Source organism: Leptinotarsa decemlineata, unplaced genomic scaffold (assembly GCF_025532065.1).
Source record: "Leptinotarsa decemlineata unplaced genomic scaffold, Ldec_3_MD MMD2_tig00026328_RagTag_RagTag, whole genome shotgun sequence".
Lineage (NCBI taxonomy): Eukaryota > Metazoa > Arthropoda > Insecta > Coleoptera > Chrysomelidae > Leptinotarsa > Leptinotarsa decemlineata.
The window spans coordinates 4,892,721-4,911,996 of NW_027412688.1; the positions used below are offsets into that span (position 1 = coordinate 4,892,721).

Sequence of the window (19,276 nt, forward strand, 5' to 3'; positions counted from 1 at the left end):
CAATTTTTCTTCATCAATCATTTCACAATATGTATATGTTTAACTGTTATTAGCTGTATATAAAACAATTTTCAGCTATATGAAAAATAATTTCACAATATTGCCTATCTAAATTTATTTTTGCAATGTGTCCTTATGTAGTAATCAGTAAACCCAACAATATTATTTTAACAAGCTATATAGTATGCTCTTTGGTATAAGTCCGTCATCGTTATTCATAATATTATTGTGTTTACTTATTTCTATACTCTCATAGGCATCTAGTTGCCTGTTGTTGTTAACTTGTCTAACTAATTTTGATGAACTGAAGTCTATGGAATGGTTTTGTTGCAAAATAGGATGGGCGACTGCTGATTTTCAAGGTCTTCCATATTTCAAGTGTGCTAGTTATTCCTTATATCTCACTTCAATAGATCTTTTCATCTGTCCATAATATTTTGCATCACAGTCCTTACATTCAATTTCGTAAGTTCCAGACTTTTCCGAATCATCGACTTTGTCTTTTGGACTTCCCAAAAGGCTCTATAGTGTATGTCTTGTTTTAAAAACCACCTTCATACCTAGTTCCTTGAAAATCTTTCCAAATTTCCTCGAATATTGGTGGTATGGAACTGACATGTATTTATCTTGGTTTTTGTCCTTTCTGAAAGTCGAGATTTCGTTCATTCTTAACCTAAACTTCTTTTTCCTGATTATGTCATCTACAATACCCCTCGAGAAACCGTTAGTAGCTGCTATTTCCTGTATTGTACGTCTTTCTTTTGTGAACCTATCTTGTGTTAGAGGGAAAGTCAAAAAACGATGCCTTGAAAAATTCAACCCAGCACGTTTGTGCTGTCCACAGTGATGTGAACTGTCAGGAATATACCTGTATGTGCTTATTCCTGACAGCTCACATCACTGTGGACAGCACAAATGTGCTTGCTGGGTTGAATTTTTCAGTGCAACATCTTTTGACTTTCCCTTGGTGATCGAAACACGTGTCGAAGTGTTAAAAATAACGATTTGGTGTTAGGAAAAACTCCAGTGATATTCATTACTACATTGAAGGTTCCAAACAGTGCATCATAAGCAAAAAATGAATTCTGGTGATTATAAAAGTGATAATGGGAATTATTCTACTTTGAACCAAGGTCCTTGGTCTTCCACCATATCTACCATGTATAGATAGTCACTACAAATGAAAGGAAACAACACTTAAATGATATTGTGCTTATTATTTTCTACTATTATTTTTTCTATCTTCACGGCCCGAATTTTTCCAACTTTTCCAAGTCGAAATCGAAAAAACAGCAAAAAGTTGGGAATTTTGTAAAATTGTTACTTCAAAACTTGTGAACTGTTCAGGACTGTTTTCTCACTTGGGAGAAACTAAACTTTTTGTAAGATCTCAAACAACTCAGAATTCTCTTCAAGTTATGCATGTTGGAAAATCCCAACCTTCTCCTGGTTCTATCCCTTTTCTTATTACCTCTCCTTTTCTTTTCTCTCATTTTTATTTTCATAATTTTTATTCATTTTCTTACTATTATTTTTTCTATCTTCATGGCCCAAAATTTCCCAATTTTTTCCAACTTTTTCCCAAATCGAAAAAGCAGGGGGGCTTTTCCCCCATCCCCCCCATGGCGACGGCCCTGCAGATAATTGAATGCATTGTTACTAGAAACGATTATGGAACACAGATAATCTACGAAACATCATTAGCAAATTGAAAGGGTATATATACCCTTCAATATACCATTCAATCAAATGAACGAATGAATGTTATTTACGTACTGTCATCGACGACATGGGTAACTTCGACCCATTCCGTGACAAAAAGAAGTAATTATGAACGAATTGAGTGTTTTTTCTTATAATGTTATCCGTATTTGCTACTGAGAAGCCAATGAGGCAAGTTCTTATGGCGAAACACCGGAAGGCTAGCAGTGAGAATGACAGTGTTCCATGTAAGTGAAATTTTACCTCTTGACACGCTTTTATCAGCTTCACCTGTATGTTTGTATGTATGTTTGTTTCCTTGTTTGTAACTCTCAAGCTCAGGATTTGTATTTGACAGAATTATCGACATTATTGCTAGATCTATTCGCGGGCAGATGGCGCTGTACGTAAACTGTACGTAACGTATAATTCAAACTCACTTCACATGCATTTCTTCATTTGAAAAACTTATTTTTTTTCATCAACCCGCGCGTCTGCTGCCTTAAGGCTTCCTCTCCGGAATCGGAAAATATAAATGGATATTATCAATAAAAAAGTATAATAATACCAGAGCAATTCGAAAAATTTATTAATATATGGGGTGTTCCATTCAAAAAAATAAAGTTGCTAGGACTTTTTGATAGAAGTGAAAACGCCGCAATGCTGAAAATATTTCAGATCGATAGAACAGGTAAGGAAATGTGAGAGGTGAAATTTTCAGAAAAATCATGCTTTGCGTTTTCCAGAAACGTCTAACCTACCATCGACCGTGAGTCACGCTGTATAATGAAATGGGTAAATTCCCGAAAAAATTATTGGTTTGGTTTACAGGGACCGTGTCGTATGGGGTGCCCCATCCTGTATATTTATGTCCAGAAATGATGACCCCTACACTAATGCATATTCCACAGCAATATCCTTTCAAGTGTTGTCTCTTGTCGAAAACACGATATGTTTGAATTCATTTCTCATCAAGGACAATCAGTTTGCATACAAATTGATATGAATCGTTCATTTATTCCTCCATTGCGTGATTTCTTTTTTCATAATTGCATTTACGAATCGCGACATGTGAATACTATTACGATAAAATTCATTTTGAGATCTTCTAAAAAACATATAAAATCTCCATTCGAATGGAAGATGATCTTAAAAACTTGTTTTTCAAAAGACGAAAATCTGCTGTACGAAATGATTATATATAAATGGCTGAAGATTGCTTTCTCTTCAGTTAGAATATTGATGAAACAGGTGAGGAACTTTCCGATTCATTTTTTCATTGGTTGAAGTTTTTTCGAAAATTTTCTGAAAATGAGTTTTCTGCAACTGATTTTGTGTCGAAAACATAGGCTGTGAGCTGATCATATTTTACATTTTTCCTACTTTTCCATCGAATGTAATTGTTACTTCGACTGAATTATTCTTTTTCTAAGCTCCGGGGATATCCTTGAATGAAAGCAATAAGCTTGAATAGTATTGTTTTTTCCAGATTTTCGTTATATTCAAAAGTATAGCATAATGATATATCAACAAAAATTAATTTTCAATATTAAATGTATGTGATATGTGTTTTTCGATATGTGTTCCACCAAAAAAATTGGTGTCATCAGAAAATGGTGCAAACTCATTCTGGAAGACAAACAAATAATTAAAAAAATAATGATGATTCCTCTGGAAATCAAATTGTCAATACTATGAATGAAATTTCTGGAAAGCTTTCAATGAAATGTAAACATCGTGGATCGTGGTATTCGTCTATATTTCTCATGTCATATCAATATTATTTTGAAATCACATACATGAAACAACTGTACATACATAAATACCCAATACCTCCTTTTCTATTTCTTTCAGTATAATGATTATTGAAACTATAACTGATGATGAAATACAGTTTCTATTTCTCAAAAAGTATCGCAAAATCTGAAGGGTAATGTGGAGAAAACGTTATCAATTCTCATCTGTTTGAATTTATTTGTTGAGTTTTCCCGATTCTCATTATTCCCAAATGAGAATTGAGAGCCAAATTTTCGAGAAACATTAGTTTTTTTGAGAAAACGGTTTTTCGACTTTCAACTTCTCCATCACTAAATAAAAAAAATGAGAAACAACCAAACTTCCAAAGAAAATAAGATAAGGCATTTTTGTCCCGGATTTTCAAAGTATACAATCGAGAATGATATTGTTCAATCGAATAACATTTTACACTGTTGGACATTCCTATGAAGCATTCCTATTTCAATTCCCTACCAAAATATTCCTACTACAAACTGAGTCGTACTTTGAAAATTTCCCACATTATTGTTAAATAATGGGAAAATTGCAAGTCAAAAATTTTTTTTCAAAAAACTGGTCTGGAAAATATTCCCCTTTTCTATTCAAATGAAATATCTGTGACTGGAATTGATAAACCGTACGAATGAGTAAACATTTAGTCAAATCATCTAAAGGAACAATTCGTTCCTCCCTACACTCTAGGTTAATGGACACCTACTAGGAAACAACTACTTCCCTGGCTGATACCATGACAGGTGTCATTGCAGGATTCTTCACTAAAGTTATTCCTGCATATGCTGTTGGCGATACAACTGACGAAATAGTATTCAATTATTGGAACACACTTGCAGACCGGTTTCGGGCCACTCGTCAGTGAAATGTAATGTCTATCATCAACATGAAATCGATGATTTGCGATAATTGAAAATCAACTTCCTTCAGAGTATCATTCCTCGAACTGGGCTGAAGCGGACAACAACCAACAGGTTTGTCATCTGAAGGAACAATTCTTTCCTGCCAGTCTCAACTCCCTAAACTGTAGGTTAATAGACTGACACCTATCAGAAAACAACTACTATCCTGGCTGATACTATGAAGATCGTTGGATTATATCCGACAGCCCGAAACTGGTCTACAATTGTGTTCCAATAATTAAAAATCTATTGGGGCAGTCGCCAACAGCATATGAAGAAATAACTTCATTGAAGAATCCTGCACTGACACATGTCGGATATAATCCAACGGGAGTAGTTGTTTTTCAATAGGTATCAGTCTACCATCCTACAGTGTTGTTCCTTTTGATGATTTGATTTATAGCCAGCCTTCAAGTATGCCCACTGACTATATGTAACATATTGTCATCGTGACAAAAACAGATTTATTTTTCTCTCCGCGATACACTCATTGAAAAAATGAGTTTTTCATCGTGTGGTGATTTCGAAAACGGTGTTGATGAGGTGCTGAGTAGCTTGTCCCGAAACCTCGAAGTGTACCATTGAGTATAATAGTGTTCCATTTAGTTGACATCCTATATAAATAGCACACATATATCACATTGTATGTTCCTGTTAATTGTGTTTGTAGTACAAACTAAATGGTAAAAACGGTTATAATTTAACGTTTTCTGTTTTCTGTTTCCTCTCGTATAATTTAAGGTTCACGTGAAAGACTTGTTGCCAAAGGATTTTTTTCAGTTTGTTTCTGAAAAAACCTCTATTTATGCTCTATATATCTCTATGTTTCATCCAAGTTATTTTTTTCTAACTTTCTTTGGGAGTTTTGCATATTTCTCGTTCAATAGAGTAGATCACTCTACACTTCGCAATTCATCTTTATTATTATCATGGAGGAATAGAAAGCCAAGAAATTTCATTTTCCAAAGACCCCTAATTTATTGTTGGAATGTATACGAGTAATAAATCAAATTTTTTAATTACAGCTTTCATTATGGACAACGTTTTCAGATTTCTGTTGATGTCCATTGGATTATTCATTGCTAATGCATACGTGAAAGAAGAGGTATGTTTGAACGAATTCAACAATTTCATCATAATGAACAAGTCTGTTCAAGAGATTCATGAATCAAATCATAGATAATATCACTAGAATTACCACCCATCATCACTTTCTGTATAATAATACTTCCATATTATGAACTATATACCAATTAAGAACTATATAAACAAAGCGCCCAATACGGAAATAATAGTAGATGCATTGGATATAACAGGAACAAGAACCAGAGCACCAGCTCTGGTATTGCTACCGTTACCACATCGCCTTCAAAAATGTCTACCGCAGCAGTAGACGAAACGTCAGGCATAAAAACCAGCAGGCCACGGCCAGAAAACCCGAAAAATAGCCTTCATACAACTACCATAGTTGCCTGAAATGATATGGAAAATAATAAATTCTGTTGATGATTCATTATTATTCAACATGAAACTTCATGTATTCTCAAAGTTCAACGAATGATTGCAAACTGAGCATACAAGTTTTTTACACAGGGTGTTGGGTCTGACACTCAGCTTCATCATAACGCAATGTTCATATCCACTGAGAGAACTCAAATATATGTGGAACTGTTTAAAAAAAAAACTGTTTAAGATATGTTTTTCCGTTAATCAGCTGCCGCCCCCATACGAACGACAACTCTCAGAAGTTGAGAAACTTGTGCGAGCTAAGGACTAACGAGGTCTTACCTTTAAACGTGTGATTCGTAACACCTAACACTTCCAGACAACACTGAATAAATTTTGAAAAAGTTATTTATGGGGTCTGTTGAAGTTTATGATGTCTAGCTTTGAGAAGGCGCTTGAAATATCAAAACAGATACAGAACCCCAACCTTTTGGTTGTACGAGTTACATAAATAACCATGGCCTATTTCTTCAAAAACAACAACTGCAGTATTCAAAAATGCCCTAGCTATACCTTTTGGTAGAATTTTTTGGGAAATATGTCATATCAAACAGATTGCTTTAGAAAACTCATTTCCTCAAATTGTGTGGCTGTTATATCAACGAAAAAACTATGCAAACATATTAGGACAATTATTCATTTCAAAGATTTATTTCTCCCAGTGTTCCTGCATAGTAGTATCTGGAGAATGCCTACCAGGAAACAAATGTTTCCCTTGTTAATACCACGATGAATATTGAATAATATCAACTGACAGATATTCATACCAGTGTCCACACTGAAGAAATTCTTGCAGATGCTTCTTGTTCCACCAGCATAATATAGCAGAGGATCCTACCTCTATATTTCTATTCAAGGTTAATGACATTGTGAAATAATACTTCATCGTATCATTATCACGATATGATCCTACATTAACGAAGTAGAGCTCACACATTTTCTTGAAGAAAACAACTTCAAAATGAAACATTCTGTTAGAAAAACAGCCATAAAAAAGGCATTACGTACTAGAGAATCCATAATGACGGAAATTATCAACAAGGCGTCTGATTCTGATGAAGGCATGTCATCGTACTCAAAAAGTGTGCAAATGAACTCACACCAGTATTTTGCAGATTCCTCGCGTTTAGCCTATTCCCAAAAAAATCAATTAACCATAAACCTCCATATTCTTCAATATTTGAAAGGCTTCAAATCTTGAGCAATCATCATTATGGCTTTCAGAAACAAATATCAGCAGTCGACCTTCTATCGTATGGAGAATCAAGAGCTGTTGCGCTTGATATCTCTGAGGCTTTTGAGCGTGTGAGGCATAACGTTTTGCTAGCCAAACTCGATGATATGCCTTGTCGAATTATTTCTGTGTATGGCTCTCCAGCTTCCTGAAAGAGCGTTTCCTGCTAGTGGCTCGAATAATTTCATCATCAACGCTGATGTTCCCCAGGTATCTATATTGTCTCCAACCCTCTCTTTATTATATATCGAATAAAAAACAAGAATCCAATATACTGCTTTGCTCACGACAGCACAAATGTGTCGTCATTACGTTTGGATTCCAGAACATCGGTTGCGGATTCACATCTTCTCCGGCAGCAGGAGGTGGCCTATCTTAATGAGGATCTAGAAGTGATTTCGAATTGGTGTGGAAGTAACCAGGTTCAGTTCAATGCCACAAAACCCAGGCATTGGTTTTCCCCAAAGAAATTGGTGTTTCCGAACAGGATATAATAATGTCAGGACAGAAAATTTCTATTTCTGCTTCAATAGGTTTGTTGGGGGTTAAAATGGACATCAATATGTCTTGGCACAATCATGTCGCTGAAATAGCGAAGGCTGCTTCTCAAAAGCTTGAAACACTGTTCCGAACCAGAAAACTGTACCCACCACAGCAAATTTTCATTCTTTATAAAGCTCAGGTCAGGTCTTTCTTGAAGTATTGTTTTCATGTATTGAGCTCCGCCACTAAGCATGCCCTGAAGCTGCTGGAATTCCATCCAAAAAAGAGCCATCTGCCTGATTGAAGAGACAAACATCACTAACAAGCTTGATAGCCTCGAACATGTAAGAAAGGTGGGAGATTTGTCTCTCTTCTATTGATAATTTCACAGAAGATATTCAAGTGACTGGGCTCAATTGATTGCACCAAGAGCGCAAGAGTGCAAGAGCACCAAGTACATACAGAAAAACGCAATGAACTGTGGCTACAGATAGATAGATTGAGGTTCCACTCAGTACACCTCGGACTTCACTGTTCAAAAACTCGTTCATTTGGAAAACCGCGTTTATGTGGACTCAACTTTCTGAGAATGGTTTTTCAAATGGATTGAATCTCCAGCAATTCAAATCCAATGAGAGTTGCTAAATTCATACAGGCTCCGCTCTTAGAGCGCCTTTAAGAATATTTCTATAGTGCTTGTATTTTGCCCTTCAAAAAGATACATAACTTTTTTTATATTTCTGGTCAGAAACGGTATCCTCAATATAATTTTTATTTTTGCAGGACTTCAATGAAAAATTGTATAATTTCTGTAAGAAGTGGCACAAAAGATGTGATATAATAGCTGGAATTTCGGACGAAGAACTGGATGAAATAAAAAATGGTAACTTTGATGGTTTCGATGAGCAAATTACTGAGAAGATTCAGGTAAATTTATGTAGTCAATTAAACTTTTTTTGTAGAATTCGACCCGAATAGTATTGATAACAATAATAATAATAACAACTCAGTCTATCGCAATTACGTAATGGGTAAAGAGGTTCCTGATACAAGGAGCAGGGCCTACCGCGAGGCGCCTGAGAGCAAATCAAGCATATGCGTTCTCAGTCTTTATCCATCGCCATAAAGCCATAAAGCGGCCCTAAGGGTGCTTTATCCATGACACTTCGAAGGTATTGACGGCACACCGGTAATGCCCTCTGCTCCGGGAAAAATTGAATCTATTTTGAAGAATGAGAAGTGCCGAATCTAATAGAACTATTTAGTTTCCACTCCCAGGCTTATACATGTTCATAAATGAGTTGTAATTCTTCGCGGCCATCAGAGCAAGACGTGGAATTTTCAGCTCCTGCCGAGACGAATACCTTTCGAAAAGGAAAAACACGGACTCTCTCCGGGCTACTCGATAAGAATGGTTGTTTTGATCATTTGAGTCCCTGGTGAAATGAAGCCCTATTCACTTTCGAATATCAAGACAATGCCGGCTTAGTCGCGCTAATGCAGAATTATCTCATTTTTGACTCATTGTGTCTGCTCAGGAAAAATAATCCTCGAATTCGAAGATCAGTAACCGCAGTGTGTGGGAATAGTCATTGATTGAAAATGCTAGAGCGCCTCCGAATAGTCGAAGCTTTGCTGATAGGGCCCGACCTACTGACCCTTCGATGAGAATGATAATAGAGATTATAATAATAATAATGAGACGTATCCTCACTTCGGGGTGAAACAACGACAGTAGAGAACTCTCTTCGCGGCAAGTATCAGCACAAACTCTAACAGAGCTGTATCAACTCAACGTAAAGACCCAAAAAATGATGTACCTTCATAGGAGTTTGCATCTCAAATCATCCGTTCCATAGTTGTACTTCCCCTGACAACAGGGGCGCTGTGGACTTTTGAGTTTGGCATGTCGTTATGACAGAATGGTACTTGATGGATCTGGTAAAATCGTCAAAAATCCAGATCGCTTTTTCTGCGTGGTTTGCGATCATGAAAGAGCAGGAATTGGGGTATTTCTCTTTATGGCAGCTACCCGAGCAGCTGGTGAACCTGGTTTAGTTTTCGATACTGAACGGGGCGATAACAACTCTATCACTGAGTTTGAGCCCTGCAGCAAATTAAAAATATGCCAAGGCGTTGAGTCTCCTTCAACAGCATTGAATTCCTCCGCTAATTCAAGCTCCTGAACTTTGCCTCCTTCAGGTAGAGTGGGCTGAAGTCTGAAATTGAGCCTCCGGTATTATTGTTCCACGCTCCCGGGGATATTGAATCCATTGTGGGGAACGAGAAGTGCCGATTTCATTGGAATTATTCGTTTTCCACCCATAGGCATACAAGCTGAAAAGCCTCATGAAGTTCTTCCCAATCATCAAAACAAGACGATATTGTCGTAGAGTTTTCTGCTCCTGGCGACACAAATCTACTCTCCACTCCCGCATCTTGAGATTATGCTGGTTTGACGCGCCAAGGCAGAAATCTTAGCCGGACAAATTTAGGAAGCTGTCGTCCTTGGCTTCTTGCGTCTATTTAGGGAACATATTTCCCGGACCCAATGATTAGTTTCGGAAAGTAAATAATAATATCGACTTCATGTCGAAACTCATCATTACGTCTGTCTTCTGTATTTCTCTCAAGTATCCGGAAAACAGAGCAGTCTCGTGAGCTTGATATGTTTTCATGACCCTTATAATCATGTTCCTTGTACTGATTTTAACAGGTCCCTTACTTAATATATGTCATATTTGCCTTGACACTATCCGTGTTGTCCATGAATTGTTCGCCTCGTGTATTGCAGTGTCTCGCACTCGCATGGAATATGACGAACTGTTTCTGCTTCTTTGGTGCATTGCCTACAGCTAGGTTTTCGATATACAGTCTCATATTTTCAAGTGGTTTTTCAAGGGTCCAGTGAGCAGCCACTGTTCCTAATTTTCCAGTGCCAATCTCTGCTTCGTTGAACAGTTATTTGGTTATCATCTCTGCAGTTTTTATATGAAGATCTCTACGTATATGTTCACCAGTGTATTCGTCCCGTACTCTTTATGTTTCAAGATAGGTCATTGAAGAGTACACTAGTGACCATTTTTTAGGTGTCTAGTTCGAAAGTAGCAAAATGTCACACATTTTCCCATCGATGTTGACAAATATGAAGCTCACGAGACGAAACACTTGCTTCACCGAATTCCTTCAGCTTTCATCATCAGATTGTATCTGATTTCAATTAGATCCTCCACAGAAATCATGTTGTTCCTTCGAACGAATAAAATGAATTGATTTTCGGGAACCTCGACCTGCAATAGTACAACACTCAGTCTGTCATAAATTCGAAGATCAGTTTCAACTGAATCTGTAGTTCAGTCTTGTGACGTATCTGTATCATGCAATAAGAATGGAACCTTGACACTTAGAACTGAAAGTAACTTCATCTGAAAGACGTTGGCTCAAACTATAAAATTTCAAAACTTAATTGGACCAGTTCCGAACAGGTGAAATATATAATAACAATATAGACAGGATACGCCCCAAACCGCTATGATATGAAACATCATATGTTTTTTGGATTGGGTGAAATTTTCAATGTCTCATTATTCCACCGTCTCACCTATTATATTCCTCATAGAATGATCGTTATCCTCAGAAAGAAAAAACCCAACAACTACTACCTGTTGTCGTTTGTTTCTCACTACTTGCTTTTTTTACAGAGATACATAACATGTTTATGGATTGGATCAGGTGAGGTGAGTACTTATATGGGTATTAACCAAGTATACGATGGTTGTCCTTTATATTTCGGGATTGGAGAAAAAAAACAAATAATAACAATCGAAAATCACTTTATTGTTCGTGAAATATTCCCCATGAAGATCTGTACACTTTTTCATGCGTTTGAACCAATTGTCGAAGCACTTTTGCCACTCTGATTGAGGTATCTCCAAAACATGCATTCTGAATTCAGCAACCGCTTCTTCAGGTGTCGAAAAAAGTTGACTTCTCAGTTTGTTTTTTACTTGCGGGAATGAAAAGAAGTCATTCGATGCCAAGTCAGGACTATACGGCAGATGACTCATCAAATCGATGTTTTGGATGCTCAAAAATGCAGTTGTTTGAACCGATGTGTTAGAGCTCGCATTGTCGTGGTGAAGAGTGATCCGTCTTCGGCGGTTGGTTTTCCTGATTTTTTGGAAGACACCTGGCAAACAAATAGTTGTGTACCACTCAGAATTGACTCTTCTGCGTTGTTCTAGTGGTACGGTTGCGACATGTCCAGTTTTTCAGAAAAAACAGGCCACCATTTGCTTGTAAGTGCTTAGTGATCGCACAATTTTTGTTGGATTTGGCTCTTCTTGAAACACCTATTCAGTCGACTGCTGTTTATTTTCGGGCTCATACGCCTAAATCCACAATTCATCACCTGTCACGATGTCATAGACATGTTTCGAAGCACCGCGATCGTATTTTTTGAGCATTTCCTTCGACCAATCGACACCAGCGTTCTTTTGAGCGATTGACAAATTATGTGGGATCCAACGCGTACAAATTTTTTTGACAGTCAAATGTTTATACAATATTGAATGTATGCTGGTCCCACTAATGCACTATCAGTTCGCGGACAGCATCAATGGTTTTCCATTGATGATCCAACAACTGGTTTTGGACGATTTTCACAAAATTCGTCTTGCAGTGAACTACGACCACGATTGAATTCCCCATACCATCGATAAACACTGGTTCTTCATGGAGCTTCATTGCCAAAAATTGAATTGAGTCATCCATGCACTGTTTCTGAGTTGATCTACGTCGAAAGTTGTAAAAAATAATCGCACGCAAATTTTTACGATTCAATTCCATTTTTGGGCGGAGGTGAATCTTCTAAGTTACTGTAAACAACACAAATAGCGCGCGTATACGTACATACGCTTATACGTACATAGCGCGCGTATGTACGTATAAGCTCAAAAATGTCCCAACTTTACGATAGAGCTGTCAGTTGCCAGATTGCAACACTAGGGTTGCCAAATCTCGAAACATAAAAGGCAACCTATCGTATCAATTTTCATAAAGTACTGCATTGGGATTCCTTGCATTCGTATATTGACCATAGGCTCATTGGAAAATGTTATTATATTTCAATCAGCATATGAAATGAAGAATCTGTTGAAAGATTCATTGATTCATGAAGACAAATTGGTTTTTACAAATATTTTTGATTCAGTATCTTATAAATGCTAACGCATTCTGATGTTCACTAGCAAACATTTGTTTTCAGTGCATCCAAAATTTCATGTTCGATAATTACAGCTGAATTTTTACTGTTATTGTTAGAGAATAGTTTCAAGAATCAAACGAAACCTTACAAATTTCTGCAGTTGCATAGTTGAGCATGATTTGCAATAATCATCAACTTTTTCAATATTGAATTCATCACCAGATAGCACTGTTTCGGACCGCCATAGGTCTCATCTGTGGTGCTAGGCCAAACCACGAATGCATTGCTGCACTCAACTGTCATCAAAGAACGAGCCTAAGTAATTGAGGGCGATGACATGTTTTCTCACAAAAACGCCATCTTTGGGATCAACACAGAACTTTCAATATCAAAGATGAACGAGGCTCTTTGAAGCGTTAAGATCGACAGAGAGCTGACTCAATCCTCGAGTATCAAAGATAAACTCACCGCTTGATATTCGACGAATGAGTTCCCTGTTGATACCATAGATTCTTTGTCAGGGGGGATATCATCGCCCTCTTTCAATTCTAGATATTTTCAAGAAAAAAGATACTTTACACTTCATGCATCCAATGGTTGTATTTTAGGCTTCCGTCTCTGCTGAACTTTTTTATTGAATCAATAATAAAAAAGGTTTCTGTGTGGTTCGAATCTACTGAGACATACTGTATGAATATTCGAATTTTCAGATGTCACCTAATCTAGAAGTTGACCTTGATGTGGTACAAACTTTCATGCCTGAAGTGCTCAAATGTAATGGAACACGGATATATGGGAAATGTATCGAAGAAGTTAAAAACAACGGTAGGTTTCAAACAAAAACAATATTGAATTCTTCTTCAATTTATTGATCACTGCATTTCAACTCCGAAGAATTGACAGTTCAATCTAATTGAAAGAGAAATGTCACTCCTCAATCTTGAATATGTTCAAACTGCTAAACGTATGGTTATTTTCAAATATGTATCCCTGACGAAAAATCTCTGAAACGAAATCAGAGAAACAATTGTAAATTTCAATCAATCAATCGAGTTGGCAATATTCTGAACACTTGATGGTTGAATCTACAGTACCATTCAATCCGTACCTTATTTTTTTTAATTTCCAGGAATAGAACCTATACATATCGCAATATGGCATGTGGAAAGATGCGTTTTTGAAAAAGATCCTGAGGTGAGTGTTTCGTGAAAATAGAAATATCTGTCAACATTAAACTCGAAATGAATTTTTTTATGAGATTGTGAATTCATCTTTCGTTACATTTTTGATTTTGAGAAAAGTAACTGAATCATATTTTCCAAAACGAGAACATCTGAATTTTTTCTAGGTAATCATTAATCATTTATTCATTAAAAACAACATCTTCCATTCCATATTCAATATACATAATTCCCAAGTTTCTAGATGGGTGAAGTCGATAATGTCTGGCATTTTGATTGACATTTTTTGAAGTATTCCAGTTTCTCAGAATCGGAAAAAATATCATTATCCATCACACGTAAAAACACAATTCCGAAGAAGAAAGAAAACTGTTGGGACGAAACTTCTGTGTTCTATAGATATGTATCTAGTTTCATTCTCAGAACATGGCAAATGAAATCCCGTAATGATTTTTACTATTGAGATTCACAAAAACATGAGATGGAGCAGTTAAAACAATTTTTCACCCCTTGGTGGAATATTTGAAGCAGACGCTCGTAAAAACTTAGCATTCGCTTGAGAACATTAACATTCCAGTAGTCACCTGGAAATTTATTGAAAGTGAAGGTAATTACATCTCCCTTTATGGACAACAGAGCTCATGAATAACATCAGAACATCGTGATCCCACAACATACAGCAAATTTTGACACGCCAAGGTCTTATCAGATATCACAAATGCATTGCTGGACTCAACTTTTTTCAAAGAACAACCTTGAGAAACTAAAGTTGATGATATCTCTCTTTTCGGAAGCGCCATCTATTGGATCAACAGAAAAATTAATTCACGAATATCAAACATAAAGGAACCACAAAAAAATTGCTGGACTGGCTATTCTTGAAAATCAAGCCATGCAATGAAGACTGCAGTTGAAGGCAGATGATAAATTTTGTTTGGCGGTCGATATTGGGCTTGAATTTTAACAGATCTTCTTGGAGAGTCTTGTTCATGTTTTATATTCGTGGATCAATGGTGTCATCTCCGCTATTTCAGGTTTGCCCTTTGAAGGCAATTGAGTCTAGCAAGGCATACGTGGTTCAGTCTAGTACCCCTGATGAGACCTTCGGAAATCGAAACAGCACTGTCTGATATTGAATCACAAGGGCTTTGTTTTCGAGCTCTGATTTCATGTGGAGGTAATGCCTGAGAAAATCGCAGCATGGGTAAGGACAGACAGCAGTTGTTAGTAGTTCCTGAATTCTTCTACGAAATGGCTACGTTAACGCAAATTTGGGGCCCCAAAGTCAAGAAACATCAAAAATACTACCAAAACCAAAATTATACCATTTCTTTGGAGGTAATTCGAAACAGATAAGTGAACACTCTCTTGGTTGATATACTGAAAGTGTGAATGGAGTATTTCCTCTAGAACAAAATGTTTTCTCCGCAATTTGACTGATCTAGGATTTTGCGCAGGGAAGATATAGGAGTGCAATGAAGTACTGTTTTTTGAACAATGAAACTCATCACAGAAAATCGTAAAATATTTATATTTATACCAAGATGAGGTGGAGGAAATTGAACAGGTATGGACTTCATATAAAATCAACGAAGCGGCATAATGCTGATGAAGAATGTGTAAACAGAAACAGTATACCCCCATGTGATATGCATGGCATACAAATTCATGGAAACAACCGAAAATGCAATGCTACTGGTAGAGGAAGGCTGTGATCTCGCCTCATGATTGGTGAGTCCTCATGAAGAGCTGAAAAACATGAAGTAGAGGGTGTTCTATAACCTTTATTGATCAGAAAAAGCAATCACTTTACGACGCTATATCAGTTGAAGCAAGATTCAGTAGTGCAGTACAGTGTGCATACAGGGCTTTTCATGATGAGCGTTAATTAGCCGTTTCTGGCAAACTATTCAACGGATAAACTTGAAAATTCCACAGTATGCATGAGTCAATATGACCTACACGCCTAAAATATTTTAGACGAAGCGGCGTTGTCGCTTCTACTATAAAGTAGCGGCTTCTTTGATTTTTCAAATGGAACACCCCGTATATAATATCATATTATGATTCATTATCATTTTGTCAACAAATTTACATACTATTTCCTTATATCTATCTATTACCGTTTAGAATATATAAATTAATTTCGATATTTTTTTTACCAAACATGAACTTTTATAAATGCTGATAATCTTTAACTCTCTTGCACTAAAACCATCAAATTTGAAATGAAGTGGAGTGATGCTATGAGGATCTTCGCTCCGAGTCATACTTTCATTTGCCTCATACAGGGTCTTCAAAAAATGCAGATACTTTGATGTCATGAAAAAATGAGTGGAACTCAATTTTTTCAAATGGAATACCTGTATATTTCAACATTTTCGAGCTCTACATCCAATTTTAGATTAACTTTGTTCAGATAATACTATTCATATTTTGAACCGTTTTCGAGATAAACTGTTTCAAATGGAAATTGATATGGTTTCCTTGTTCATCCCTCATTTATGTAAAACAGATTTCGTTTGATGTTTCTCAATTAGTCACAGATGATACAATGAAAAGATAATTATTGAAATACTCCTCAACCATCGAATGAAACTTCTCTTCAAACAATAGTTTTATTAACGCTGAAACACGAACTGAAAATAATAAACCCATAAATTAATGAGTTAATTTAATCGTCAGTGTATTTCAGAATATGTTCATATCCAATATGTTCATCTCCACCTCTACTCAAACAAATATGTAATATCTTCAAAAGATTGTCATGTGTAGCGCTTCTGAACAAGTCTGGAGTCAAACTATTGAAAGCAGTTGTAACTCTCGATGTCATATCTTCCATTGTTGTTATTGGAGTAGAATAAACCATATTTTTAATGAAACCCCACACGGAATAATCTAATGGATTGCCATCTGGTGTTCTAGGAGGCCAACGAAAAGGTCCATTATTACCAATCCATCTGTCTTGGAAGATTTCGGTTAAAGCTTCGCTGACTGAATGAGACTTATGGGGTGGAGCACCATCCATTTGGTACCATACATGTTCTCTTCCTGGTCTATTATTTAAAATCATTTGAATTCCATTCCTCAGTGAATCTTCATATTTTGATGCATTCAAATTATCATCATAAAACTCGATATAAAAAATTGACTCATTCTTCATGGCACAAAATACATTGAATTGCCATCTTTCTTGAAAACCCCTTTGGCGGACAACATGGGGATTTTCTGGCGCTCAATAATGACTGTTGTGTCTATTGAAAACTCCATTTTTTGTGGCCTCATCTGTCCATATGATATTGTCAAGGAAATGTTTATCCTCTTGAGTCTCTTGACAAGTAACCATTCAAAGAATTCCACGCTTCGTCTGAAATATTTTAGGCGTGTAGGTCATATTGATTTATGCATACCGTGAAATTTTCAGGTCAATCCGTTAAATAGTTTGTCAGAAACGGCTAACTAACGCTCATCATGAAAAGCCCTGTATATATTATGTGCTTTCATATCACACATAATATTTGAACGACCATGACAACCATCCTAGCGAAGAGCAAAAAAACACCGTCATAGTTTTTGAAACAGCATGGGATTTGTGAAATGATAGTGATGACTGGATTCCACTTGGGAAATTTTCTTACTGTTCTCCACTTATGTTTGGTACATGAGGAAGGTCACCATCATGGAGAAGAAGCACCTCAACAAGAACCCAGCGTTGTAGTTTCCGAAAGAGAGATAAAAAAGAAAATTCGTGGAATGGTACTGATGATTGACTCGCAGTTGTTAGTTGTTAGCCTTCCACTTGAAAGTTTTCCTTCTCTATTATAAACTCATGTCTGGTACATGAGTGGAAGCACCATCCTGGAGAAAAAACACCTCAGCAAGAGCGCAGGGTTGTAGTTTCCAAAAGATAGAAATAAGAAAGATAATAATTTTGTTAACTTGTACTGATGGCTGGCTCCTGATTGTCAGTTATGAGCCTTTTTCTCGGATGGTTTCTCTCATTATTTTCTACTCATGTTTGGTACAACGTCGGTTCAGAAGATAATATTACGTCTCCTAATCGCATCAGCTCCGTAGCAAATACTCAAACGACATCATCCATACACCATGTTTGGCAAAGTTTGAAATGATAAAATTCCAAAATATTGACACAATATAATGGAATCACTTTGGATGCATAAACCGACGACCGAAATGTTAACGAACTTGAGCTGTCGTGAAGTATTATTTACTTTTCACTTAGCAAGTGGGAGAAAGTAAATATTCTCCATATGTGTAATGTTATAAAATAATGTTTTTACACTAATAATGAACTTTGGTATTTGACTGATCTTGACTCTGAGCAATTTTCTCATTGTATTTTTTTCCAGAACTTCCTCATGTGCTGATGAAGGAAGAAAGAAGAAAAACGTTAATCATAAGGAGAACGTGATCCTCTGCAAAAATATTTGAATAATTATGTTCAATTATCATTAAATAAACAACTTTTCAAGCAAATGTGTTTCATTTACATAAAATACAGAGTAGTCATCCATGTGGGAAAACACGTTTAAACGACATTTTTGGTGGAGACTGGTTAGTTGTGTGATGAGTTCCAGTCATGAAATGATAATGATAGTGATGATTACAGTGACGTGATTTTATTTCTCGAATAAAAATGAATATGCGAATAGATAACGATAGGAAGCAATGTACAACAGGGTTCAAATACTCATTCAGATACAATAAAGAAGTGATTATTTATTAATGCCTCTGCACAAAAAAATTAGGAAATAATCATTTCATATGACTTGAAAGTTCGCAGTCCAAGTATTCAAAAAGTAAAGGTTTTCATCATTTTACTTTCTGAAGGCAGGGATGTTACACTCTGAAGAGGCGGGTTGACTGTCCTTATTATCTTTCACTGCCTGAGTGCATTGGCTTTTAATGTGGGGGTTGAGCAAACCGGCCATCGGATGCATGTTTCCAGGCAGCTCCGTTGGATACAGGAATGACAAAATCACTTGTGGTTCTGTTATTTCCTAACTGAATGGCACCCCAACGATGGCCTGATCCTAAAGTGTGTGTATCCCAGCCAAGATAATGAATGACACTGAGCCTATCAGCTGTCTCTACGGAACCTTCGAGATACCGGGCGCCCTCTCGTCGTAGCGTCGCCTTGTCATAGTAATGCGGGGCTCTGCCGTGATTGACCTTCTTTCCCTAGCTAGTCGTCTTATGGACAGAGTAAAGATTTTTTTTCTGACGCTGAGTATATAGAGGAGATGGATGTCGA

General features: G+C 36.6%; 1 protein-coding gene across 2 annotated transcripts; it reads left to right on the forward strand.

The window, feature by feature from the left end:
• Positions 1–1,880: 1,880 nt before the first annotated feature.
• Positions 1,881–18,497, forward strand: LOC111515932 (uncharacterized). 2 transcript variants are annotated; one of them, XM_074182018.1, is made up of 7 exons: positions 1,881–1,949; positions 5,417–5,496; positions 8,398–8,541; positions 11,316–11,351; positions 13,531–13,645; positions 13,950–14,014; positions 18,372–18,497. In XM_074182018.1, exons 1-7 carry the CDS (start codon positions 1,889–1,891, stop codon positions 18,387–18,389), a joined length of 519 nt encoding a protein of 172 aa, XP_074038119.1. In that variant the 5' UTR covers positions 1,881–1,888; the 3' UTR covers positions 18,390–18,497. The 2 variants fall into 2 exon arrangements, with proteins under 2 accessions (XP_074038119.1, XP_074038118.1); XM_074182017.1 differs by lacking the exons at positions 1,881–1,949; positions 5,417–5,496 and adding an exon at positions 2,692–2,952.
• Positions 18,498–19,276: the final 779 nt, after the last annotated feature.

Bases quoted from the DNA above. Each gene is read 5' to 3' on its own strand.
- LOC111515932 (XM_074182017.1), top strand. From the start codon at position 2,704: ATGAATCGTTCATTTATTCCTCCATTGCGTGATTTCTTTTTTCATAAT. The intron at 2,953-8,397 runs GTGAGGAACTTT...TTATTTTTGCAG, and splicing joins TTAGAATATTGATGAAACAG to GACTTCAATGAAAAATTGTA. The intron at 13,646-13,949 runs GTAGGTTTCAAA...TTTAATTTCCAG, and splicing joins CGAAGAAGTTAAAAACAACG to GAATAGAACCTATACATATC.